The 12,249-nt window shown below is 42.6% G+C and overlaps 1 protein-coding gene across 2 annotated transcripts in view; it reads right to left on the bottom strand.

The window, feature by feature from the left end:
• Window positions 1-12,249, bottom strand: part of KIF5B (kinesin family member 5B) — an 811,383-nt gene that overhangs the window by 200,566 nt on the left and 598,568 nt on the right. For both annotated transcript variants that reach the window (XM_069211250.1, XM_069211252.1), the window contains exons 22-23: window positions 10,599-10,670; window positions 10,157-10,261 (exon numbers count right to left, since the gene is read on the bottom strand). In XM_069211250.1, coding sequence (XP_069067351.1) covers window positions 10,157-10,261; window positions 10,599-10,670 — 177 coding nt within the window. The remainder of the gene's footprint in view (window positions 1-10,156; window positions 10,262-10,598; window positions 10,671-12,249) is intronic.

Genomic DNA, 12,249 nt, shown 5'->3' with positions numbered 1-12,249 from the left:
TTCCACCAAGCAGGCCTATAGTTTCAGGCATAGGTGGCCCCACAGAGAGGCTTTCAGAGTTTGTGGAAATTTTTCTGCAACCATTTGTTCTCAATCTCCCATCATTCATTAAGGACACGAAGCATATTTGAATATTTTGGCTGATATTACCTGGGAACCAGGCATGATCTTGGTCACTTTGGATGTGACCTCACTTTATACTAATATTGAACATGATTTGGGAATCTTGGCGCTTAAATATTTTTTGAATAACAGATCAGCCAGTCTACATGAACATACTCTTATGTTGTTAAAAATGACTGAGTTAATATTGTGCAATACATTTTTCCTATTCAAAACTGATTGGTACCGACAGAAACAGGGGGTTGCAATGGGATCCAGGTTTTCCCCAGCGTATGCAAACTTGTTTATGGGGATTTGGAACAAAAAATAATTTGGAGCATGGAGGGGCAACCTTGGAACTCCAATATTCTCTATTGGGGCAGATATATTGATGATTGCCTAATGATGTGGACAGGTGACATACTGGAACTGAATGGCTTTTTCTGAATATCTAAATTCTAACAAATTAAATATTCAATTTACGTGGCAATATAGTACCTCCAATATTTCATTTTTGGATGTGGAATTGTTTATCAATAATGGAAGAATTGAAAGCCGATTATATAGGAAAAGTACAGAATGTAACTCCATTCTACATGCTACTAGTGCACATCCGCGACATCAGATAGAATCCATTCCGTATGGAGAAATGATGCGTGCTAGATGAAACTGCAGCAATCATATTGAATTTTTGAAATGTATTGATGATATGGAAAAACGGTTTAGACAACGTGGCTATCAGCCACACATTTTGAAACAAGCCTGTAACAGGATTATGAAAATACCCAGAAAGGATACCTTAAGTCACAAGCCTAAACAGAGTAGTGATGACATTCGTTGCATAGTGAATTACACACAGACTTCTGCCCTGCTACGCAGGTATATGAAAAAACACTGGCATTTACTTTTAGCAGATGTAAATTTGAAGGGTTGCATTTCTGAAACTCCTCTATTCACGTATCGAAGAGGTAGAAACCTAAAGAGCATCCTATGTCCTAGCTACCCCTGTAGAAAACCTAATGAAAATTGGCTTACAATTCGTAACAAAGGTTTTTATAAATGTGGGCATTGTGGTATGTGGAGAAGGGCAAGGTCTGGTATCTCCCCTTTTAGTAATTTGATTCATGAGGAATTTCATATTCTAATATTACTTGTAATGGCAATTTTGTTATTTAAATAATTACCTGTAAGTGTGGACTCATTTACGTGGGCAGTACAATCAGACCGCTGAAGATCAGAATAAGTGAACATTATAGGGCCATGAGACAGGATGATGTTCGCTATCCTATTGTAGTACACATGACACAATGTCCCAAACAAGGCTTGGTGAAGAGTTTTGACTTTTTTGGATTTGAACATGTACAGAAAGATCCTCGTGGTGGAAACAGAGAACTATTCCTTAGAAAGCGGGAATCGATGTGGATCTTGAAACTTAGAGCAGTGGAAGAGGGTCTGAACACAGATCATGAAATGGAATACTTCTTGGGGGAATAATTTTGTTTGTCTGATATAAACAACTGTTATTTATGAAATATTTGACATTTTGGACTTGTGACTGTTCACACAAATTCTTGAGGTTAACTAACCCCAGGAACGGTGAATCCAAAAAATTGTAGAATTGTGTAACAGTTCCTCAATGTTTGACATAATGATTTCCATTTGATATACACATTTTATCAATGATAGCGTTTCATGTTTGACAATGATGATGATGGTTCACGGATAAGGTAGAATATACTTTGACAACACAGGATACTACCTATTATCACATTAAGATGATGATGGTTTAAACACTTGGTTTTTACTGAGTTTGCTCACATGCCGCCAGCTAATGATTTCATACCACCATGGAACCTCTAAATGTATGGTCAGTTGCTAGAGGGGCTGATTAACTAATGTGCTCTGCTTGGGCATGTCACCTCAGTTTTGGGTTCAACACGTTATATTCTCACTAATAAGATAAGTATGATGTTTTGGCTCCAGGGATATTTTGTAATTACATATGCCGGTAATTGAGCTGCTATAAACTACTAAAGCAACAGGTTTTTGACATTATGGCTCTTTACGTACTCAAGGTAACCATGATGATTTTGTGGACACAAATGTATTGGTATGTTGCTATTGGGCAACGCAATTTTCCTAACTAATAACCTTAACATGGCACCTTTACATCAGGACCGCAGGTTTGTTTCCATTCCCTTTGGTTGTTATTATTCTAATGCGGGTTACACACTTCGTTAAGTCCAGCTACTATTTAGTACTAATTAACAGGCCTGGGTTACTATGTTTAGTTATTCAAAACATATGAGATTATCAAGACGAATGTTTGATTATTAGTGTACTGGTTCGCTGATATTAGACAAACACATTGATAAGGAATACTTCCAACATGGCGCCCGAACACGGGGATTTTTAGTCCTTTATCTATTTCCTTAGTTTCTGTTTTTTAACGTGAGTCTCGGCGTCGGCTCCGATTAACCAGCCCTCGTGTACACACGTTGAAGGAGTGAAAGGAAATGAAAATGTCACTTACCCAGTGTACATCTGTTTGTGGCATCAGTCGCAGTAGATTCGCATGTTCTGCAATAGCTCGCCATCTGGTGTTGGGCCGGAGTGTTACAAGTTGTTTTTCTTCGAAGAAGTCTTTCGAGTCACGGGACCGAGTGACTCCTCCTTTTGTCTCCATTGCGCATGGGCGTCGACTCCATCTTCGATTGTTTTTCCCCGCAGAGGGTGAGGTAGGAGTTGAATTGTAGTAATAGTGCCCATGCAATGGAGTGACTAAGTATGCACCTATTTAAGGTTGAGATGATACATATATAAATAATTGAAGGTAACTTCCAAACTGCTACAGGCTCCCGGGGAGGCGGGTGGGCACATGCGAATCTACTGCGACTGATGCCACGAACAGATGTACACTGGGTAAGTGACATTTTCAGTTCGATGGCATCTGTCGCTGTAGATACGCATGTTCTGCAATAGACTAGTAAGCAGTTATTTCCCCAAAAGCGGTGGATCAGCCTGTAGGAGTGGAAGTAGTCTGAAATAATGTCCTTAATACAGCTTGACCTACTGTGGCTTGTTGTGCGGATAACACGTCTACACAGTAGTGCTTGGTGAATGTGTGAGGCGTAGACCATGTGGCTGCCTTACATATTTCTTGCATTGGGATGTTTCCTAGAAAGGCCATGGTAGCACCTTTCTTTCTGGTTGAGTGTGCCCTTGGTGTAATGGGCAGCTGTCGTTTAGCTTTAAGGTAGCAGATTTGGATGCATTTAACTATCCATCTGGCTATACCTTGTTTTGAAATTGGGTTTCCTGCATGAGGTTTTTGAAATGCAATAAAGAGTTGTTTAGTCTTTCTGATGTTCTTTGTTCTGTCAATGTAATACATTAATGCTCTTTTGACATCTAATGTATGTAGTGCCCTTTCAGCTACGGTATCTGGCTGTGGAAAGAACACTGGAAGTTCCACTGTTTGATTTAGATGGAACGGTGAAATAACCTTTGGCAAAAATTTAGGATTGGTCCTTAGGACGACTTTATTTTTGTGTAGTTGTATAAAAGGTTCCTGTATAGTAAACGCCTGAATCTCGCTTACTCTTCTCAGGGAAGTAATGGCGATGAGAAATGCCACCTTCCAGGTTAGGAACTGTATGTCGCAGGAGTGCATGGGTTCAAAAGGTGGACCCATAAGTCTAGTTAGGACAACATTTAGGTTCCATGAAGGAACAGGTGGTGTTCTTGGTGGTATAATTCTCCTAAGGCCCTCCATGAATGCTTTAATGACTGGTATTTTATATAGGGAAGTTGAATAGGTAGTCTGCAGGTATGCAGATATTGCTGCAAGGTGAATCTTAATGGAAGAGAAAGCTAGGTTAGATTTTTGTAAGTGAAGCAAGTAACCCACTACATGTTCTGGAGTTGTGTGTAATGGTTGTATTTGATTAATATGGCAGTAGCAAACAAACCTCTTCCATTTACTTGCATAGCAGTGCCTGGTGGATGGCCTTCTTGCTTGTTTTATGACTTCCATACATTCTTGGGTAAGTTGTAAGTGCCCGAATTCTAGGATTTCAGGAGCCAGATTGCTAGATTCAGCGATGCTGGATCTGGGTGTCTGATCTTTTGGTTGTGCTGTGTCAACAGATCTGGCCTGTTGGGCAATTTGATGCAGGGTACCACTGATAGGTCTAGCAGCGTTGTGTACCAGGGTTGCCTTGCCCAAGTTGGTGCTATCAATATGAGTTTGAGTTTGCTTTGACTGAGTTTGTTTACCAGGTAAGGAAGGAGAGGGAGAGGAGGAAAAGCGTAAGCAAATATCCCTGACCAGTTCATCCATAGGGCATTGCCTTGGGATTGTTTGTGTGGGTATCTGGATGCGAAGTTTTGGCATTTTGCGTTCTCCCTTGTCGCAAACAAGTCTATCTGAGGTGTTCCCCAGAGTTTGAAATAAGTGTTCAGTATTTGGGGGTGAATTTCCCATTCGTGGACCTGTTGGTGATCTCGAGAGAGATTGTCTGCGAGTTGATTTTGTATCCCTGGTATAAACTGTGCAATTAGGCGAATTTGGTTGTGAATTGCCCAATGCCAAATTTTTTGTGCTAGCAGGCTTAACTGCGTGGAGTGCGTCCCTCCCTGCTTGTTTAGATAATACATTGTTGTCATGTTGTCTGTTTTGACGAGAATGTATTTGTGAACTATTATTGGTTGGAAAGCTTTTAGTGCTTGAAAAACTGCTAGAAGTTCTAGGTGATTGATATGCAGTTTTGTTTGATGTACGTTCCATTGTCCTTGTATGCTGTGTTGATTGAGGTGTGCTCCCCACCCTGTCATGGAAGCATCTGTTGTTATTACGTATTGTGGCACTGGGTCTTGGAAAGGCCGCCCCTTGTTTAAATTTATGTTGTTCCACCACAGAAGCGAGAGGTAAGTTTGGCGGTCTATTAACACCAGATCTAGAAGGTGACCCTGTGCTTGAGACCACTGTGATGCTAGGCATTGTTGTAAGGGCCTCATGTGCAGTCTTGCGTTTGGGACAATGGCTATGCATGATGACATCATGCCTAGGAGTTGTAATACCATCTTTGCCTGTATCTTTTGTGTTGGATACATGCGTTGTATGATGGTGTTGAAATTTTTAATTCTTTGTGGACTCGGAGTGGCTACTCCTTTTGATGTGTCTATTATGGCTCCCAGGTATTGTTGTACCTTGCGTGGCAGAATTTTGGATTTTGTGAAATTGACGGTGAACCCTAGTTTGAAGAGGGTTTGTATGATATGATTTGTGTGATTTGAGCACTCTATTAACGAATGGGCTTTGATTAGCCAGTCGTCTAGATATGGGAACACATGTATTTGCTGCCTTCTTATGTGTGCTGCGACCACTGCTAGACATTTGGTAAAGACTCTTGGTGCGGTTGTTAATCCGAAAGGCAGTACCTTGAATTGGTAATGTATTCCTTTGAATACAAACCTTAGGTATTTCCTGTGCGATGGGTGTATTGGTATATGGAAATAAGCATCCTTGAGGTCTAAAGTTGCCATGTAGTCGTGCAGTTTTAGCAATGGCAATACTTCTTGTAGTGTGACCATGTGGAAGTGGTCTGATTTGATGAAAGTGTTCACTACTCTGAGGTCTAGGATTGGTCTCAGCGTTTTGTCCTTCTTTGGTATCAGAAAGTACAGTGAGTAAACTCCTGTGTTTATTTGTGTGTTTGGCACTAATTCGATTGCATTCTTTTGCAATAGTGCCTGCACTTCTATCTCCAGGAGATTGGAATGGTGTGTTGTTAAATTTTGTGCTTTTGGTGGTATGTTTGGAGGGAATTGTAGAAATTCTATGCAATAACCATGTTGGATAATTGCTAGAACCCAAGTGTCTGTAGTGATTTCCTCCCATGCTTTGTAATGATGACCTATTCTTCCCCCCACTGGTGTTGTGTGGAGGGGGTGAGTGACATGTGAGTCATTGTTTAGTAGTAGGGGTTTTGGGGCTTTGAAATCTCCCTCTATTTCTAGGGAATTGCCCTCCTCTATATTGTCCCCGAAAACCTCCTCTATACTGTCCCTGGTAAGTGGACGGTGTTGCTTGTGAGGTGCTGGCTTGTGTGCTTTGACCCCGAAACCCCCCTCGAAAGGGCGTTTTACGGAATGTGCTGTAATTCCCTCTGCTCTGCGGGGAGTAGAGTGCGCCCATGGCTTTGGCAGTGTCTGTATCTTTTTTGAGTTTCTCAATCGCTGTGTCCACTTCTGGACCGAACAGTTCTTTTTCATTAAAAGGCATATTGAGAACTGCTTGTTGAATCTCTGGTTTAAATCCAGACGTTCGGAGCCATGCATGCCTTCTGATAGTTACAGATGTATTAATTGTCCGTGCAGCTGTATCTGCAGCGTCCATGGAGGAACGGATCTGGTTGTTGGAGATGGTCTGTCCCTCCTCAACCACTTGTTTTGCCCTATTTTGGAAGTCTTTGGGCAGATGTTCAATGAGATGTTGCATCTCGTCCCAGTGGGCTCTGTCATAGCGCGCAAGTAGTGCCTGGGAGTTCGCGATGCGCCACTGGTTTGCAGCTTGTGCTGCGACTCTCTTACCAGCTGCATCGAACTTGCGGCTTTCTTTATCTGGGGGTGGTGCATCTCCAGATGTGTGAGAGTTGGCCCTTTTCCTAGCTGCTCCTACAACAACAGAGTCTGGTGGCAGCTGTGTTGTGATGAAAGCCGGGTCCGTAGGAGGCGGCTTATACTTTTTTTCCACCCTTGGTGTGATTGCCCTACTTTTGACCGGGTCCTTAAATATGTCTTTTGCGTGCCGGAGCATACCAGGGAGCATAGGCAGGCTTTGGTAGGAGCTGTGGGTGGAGGAGAGTGTGTTGAACAAGAAATCATCCTCGACCTGTTCTGAGTGGAGGCTTACGTTGTGAAATTGTGCTGCTCTAGCCACCACCTGAGAGTACGCGGTGCTGTCTTCTGGTGGAGATGGTTTTGTAGGGTATGCCTCTGGGCTGTTATCTGACACTGGGGCGTCGTATAGGTCCCATGCGTCCTGGTCTTGGTCACCCTGGCTCATGGTGGTGTGAGCTGGGGAGTGTGATGGCGTTTGTGCTGGTGAAACGTTAATCACGGGCGGAGGAGAGGGTGGTGGTGTAACTCTTTTCACCACTTTTGGTTGTGGTGCTTGTTCCGTCTGGAACTCCAACCTTCTCTTTCTCCTAATGGGGGGAAGGGTGCTTATTTTTCCTGTCCCCTGCTGAATGAAGATACGCTTTTGCGTATGGTCCGCATCAGTTGCTTGTAGCTCTTCCTCAAACCTATGCTTTTGCATTTGGGAGGTTAGCGAGTGCTCTTCTGTATAAGAGCCCGGAGCTGGGTCGCTTGCAGTTTGTTTCGGCATCGAAACTTTGTCTGCGTGTTTTTTCGGCTCCGAGGTGACTTTTTTCCTTTTCGGGGCCGAAACCTCTCGGCGTCGATCTGTTTCGGTGCCGCTGTCTCGGCGTCGAGCCGTGTCCACACCGGCATCTCGGTGTCGAGGCTTGTCTCCAGCACTTTCTCGGTCCCGAGAAGGCTGCGTGCCGGTGTCTCGACCGGAGTCGGACGATCTCGGCACTGTTTGGGCCTTTTTCGGTGCCGACGGTCGGTCACCGAATTTATGGGTCGAGCCATGGCCTGGTGGCAGTGGCGTCCCCTGGGCCTTGTAAATGTTTCTTTGTGTGGTTTTCGACGTCTTACTCACGGTTTGTGTATCGTCGAATCCTTCGGAGTCTGAGTCTTGGATCGAGAAGGTACCTTCCTCTTCCTGTTCCTCGAACTCCCGTCGGGCTGTCGGTGCGGACGCCATTTGAAGTCTTCTGGCTCGACGGTCTCGGAGTGTTTTTCGGGACCGGAACGCACGACAGGCCTCGCAGGTGTCTTCGCTGTGCTCAGGTGACAGGCACAGGTTGCAGACCAAGTGTTGGTCTGTGTAGGGGTATTTATTGTGGCATTTGGGGCAGAAACGGAACGGGGTCCGTTCCATCGGCGTTCCTCAGCACGCGGTCGGGCCGACCAGGCCCCGACGGAGGATCGAAAAACTACCCCGAAGGGCACCGGAGCTCTTCGATCTTCGATGCGGTGTTGAATCTAAGTACGCCGATCCCGAACGCAACAATACCGACGAAAATCTTCCGAAATTAACTATTTTTTCCGTTCCGAAACTCGGAGCGACAGGAACACGTCCGAACCCGATGGCGGAAAAAAAACAATCGAAGATGGAGTCGACGCCCATGCGCAATGGAGACAAAAGGAGGAGTCACTCGGTCCCGTGACTCGAAAGACTTCTTCGAAGAAAAACAACTTGTAACACTCCGGCCCAACACCAGATGGCGAGCTATTGCAGAACATGCGTATCTACAGCGACAGATGCCATCAAACACTCTGTTTCGGATATACTTTTTCGCTACACTTTGCCTCTACTTTAAGGTGGATGATATTTAGCATGTATCATTTTAGATTCATGCGAGTCATGCATCAAAATTAAAGGTGTGGGTGAAACTAATGAACTCTAAAACCTCTGTAGATATTCGGCATTGGATGATATGCCGTGATTGGACTAAAGTTCATTCTATTTGCTTGGAGTACTAGAACTTGGAACTTGTCTTTAAAGGTATGCACTTTGAAATTCCGAATTCGGGCTCAACAGAGACACAATCTCCTTGGTTTTTCTGGTGACAATTGGGGTCCACATTATTGCTAGCTTTCCTACGTTTTTTTCTTTACAATTTTTTTTACTTACCCCACGAGTGCGTGGTGGCGATATGCTCTCTAGGCTTTTCTCTTTTTTTCTAGTCAGAATTCATAATTATAAAAGTCACATCACTTGTATCATATAAATACAATGTAAAGATGTTTTTTCCGAGACAAAGTCACTCTTAAAATTGTGATATTTTCTTAATGCTAAGGTTTGAGTCCACCCATGGGACACACTGTCATATCACTTTTTGATGTGGGTGATGGTTTAAAAAAATAAAAAATAACAATCAACTTAAATGATGGATCTGATTTGCTTCTAAACATATAAATATAAAAATTGTATTTACAGCCCCGAGGAAGTAATTGCGACAGTTTTTCGCCCAACGAAACACGTGTTGGCTGTTGACTCTTGGCTATTGTTGTTTGATACATCTCTAAATAAACAATAAGAAGATTGGATCCAAGCTGTTGGCTGTTGACCGTTGTGTATTGGGACATTCTTATGACAAGAAGAAGACTCGATCTACTAGAATAAACATGAAAATTAACATTTTGATTTACATGAGTGCCTCGGATACTTTGAACATTGTTAGAGCAAAGCTGTTCAGAAGCACGTCCTCACTTATGATGTGGAATATAAATATGAGCTATGGTGGCTTCTAAGGTGGAGTATTCAAGCTCAGCACTTACATCCCATTGGTCAATGCTGAAGTTGATTCACATAAGGTGGATGTGCTACTAAACATGTACTGTTGTTGAGGCCTAAGGTCATTTTAACACTTTACTTCTATTTAAAGTTACCTGGGATTCCCAGCACGATGATGGGGAATGATTTAAGCATGTGAATACAGGAATGTTTCAATGCAGTAAAACATGTTTTTTCATGTAATGCAATGCGTCTATGCTGTCTGCTAGCTCCTAATCGCTGGGTATTTGTTGCACACTACAAATCATGTTAGTTAACATACTGACTGCTAATACTGTATCCTCCGATTTCAGTGCAATATAACTGTCCTATTTTGATTAGGGTCTCTGTGGAAAATAACTAAACAATATTTTTTTAAATATTGAAAACAATCTGTGTACATGCAGGGGTCTTTTAGGTGTAGGAGTGGGTCACCACAAAACTTCAAATTGTGATCACAAAAGTCAAAGTAAATAACTTGATAGAAGATTTAAATTGTAATCGTGCATTTGCATACGTTGTGTTACACCCAGGTCACTTTAAAAAACAGGGGGGTGCAGACAAATCTAAAGTGCACAGTGCAACTCAAATAAACACCAGATGACATGAGATTAGGCCAAAGATCAGCAGTGGAGTAGATACCTGTTTGTGGACTTTTGTGAGTTGTTCAAGGTTATTCTCCAGAAAGGATATTTTCTGTTTCTGTGCAGCACTGCCTCCTGTGTCATCTGAATCCATCTCTGCACTCTGCAAAGCATAACCACACTTTTTGTCACAATTAACGGACAGTGTAAGTTTTGTTAAACCTAAAGCACTTTGTTTACCAACTCGTAATTCAGGTGCTAAATTCTCCTGGTGGGAATCACACACGCTGACCCAGCAGACCGTTCTAGGCCCAAATGAAATAATATTCCTTATTCAAAAGTAAGTAGTTTAAAGCATACAGCATTAGCAGTCCATGTAATCAAATGTATCCAATCAAAAGAAGAAGAAGTAGAAAATCTAAAAAAGATTTCTTCAAATGCAAACAAGCCAACTATAGATTAAACAAGGATTACATTTTAGTTTTGTAACCATGGGGTACCTTTTTCACTCTTGTAGCCAAGTCTTGAACAAAAAGCTTCCTAAGGTTGTGCAGCGTTTGAAGTTCTTTTGCCTAAAAAAATAATGAAAATGATCTGCATGTTATAAATTATATTTCTAGTAACTTTAATCCATACCAAACTGGAAACAGGTAAAGCTGTCAAAGAGTCCATTCAAAGGGAAAAATAAGTAGGTAACAAATAAATCATCAGATTCAGGTATGTGTACACTTCTCATTCCTTTTACTCAATGGCAGATGGAAAAATAATGTTCTAGGGGGAAAAATGTATCATCTCCTTTAATTGTCTCTCTATAGGGCTGACATCTTTCATGCAGTCACATGTCTAGAACATGAACTATCTTCAGGATTGAACTCCTTTGTGATTTTATACTTTCATGTATTTTTCCACATAATCTAGCTTTTTCCATCACGTCATTCCTTTTCCTTCAACCATTGACCACACATGAGCCTAAACCAAGAGACCTTTACAGATTTTTGTATAGTCTATGCTCCAGTAGTTCAACAGCTTAAGAAGGCTAGACAGATCAAAAGTGAGCCATAGAACAGGTAAGAAAAAATTACTCTTACGCTCCCTATCATTCACACCTGTCACAGGTTCACACTTGAATTATTCCTCACTGTTAAGCGGGTAATCATTGGTACCAAACATAACTCAGCTGTGATAACATGCATCTTACATTGCAGTAGGTGCATATCTAACCTCCCATTTATAAGGCCCTAACCAGAGTCAACAAAGTTGAGACTCTGAGCTTCACTCTTCTCAGAATGTTCCACAGATCTTTTAGACTTGTGAAATTCAGAAAAGCACCCTTTGAGGTAATATGCCTACCCAGAGAGCTTCAAGTTTGTTGAAATTGGGATAGCATCAATTTACTGAATAGCAGATTGGGGTTCCATGAGGGAGGCAAGGTATAGCATAGTGGGTAAATGAGCTTGAGCCCCTCCATAAAAACATTAGTGGGCACTCTAGAGATAGTTGGATACCTAGGTGCAGGAAAGTGCCCCTTTTGGCATGGTTACCCCCCACTTTTTGCCTGATATTGATGTTGACTTGACTGAGTCTGCTGGGATCCTGCTAACCAGGCCCCAGCACCAGTGTTCTTTCCCAGAACTGTACCATTGTTTGCACAATTGGCACCCAGTTAAGTGTCTTGTAAAATGTACTAATGGTACCAAGGGCAATGTGACCTGGGAGGGTCCCTAAGGGCTGCAGCATGTATTGCAAGACCCTAAGGGGCCCCTCACCAAACACATGCACACTGCCATTGCAGCTTGTGTGTGTTGGTGGGGAGAAAAAGGTAAAGTCGACATGGCATCCCTCTCAGGGTGCCAGGCCTACACACCACTTCCTGTGGCATAAGTAAGTCACCCCTCTAGCAAGCCTTACAGCCCTAATGCAGGGTGCACTATACCACATGTGAGGGCATAGCTGCATGAGCAATGTGCCCCTATGGTGTCTAAGTCCATTCTTAGACACTGTAAGTGCAGAGTGGCCATACTGAGTACATGGGCTGGGAGTTTGTCATTACAAACTTCACAGTTCCATGATAGCTCCACTGAATTCTGGGAAGTTTGGTATCAGACTTCTCAGCACAAAAAACCCACACAGATGCCAGTGTTGGATTTATTG

This window comes from Pleurodeles waltl, chromosome 10 (assembly GCF_031143425.1).
Source record: "Pleurodeles waltl isolate 20211129_DDA chromosome 10, aPleWal1.hap1.20221129, whole genome shotgun sequence".
NCBI classification, from domain to species: Eukaryota; Metazoa; Chordata; class Amphibia; order Caudata; family Salamandridae; genus Pleurodeles; species Pleurodeles waltl.
Note: the sequence above shows the minus strand (reverse complement) of the source record. Positions and strands in the feature narration are given on the sequence as shown.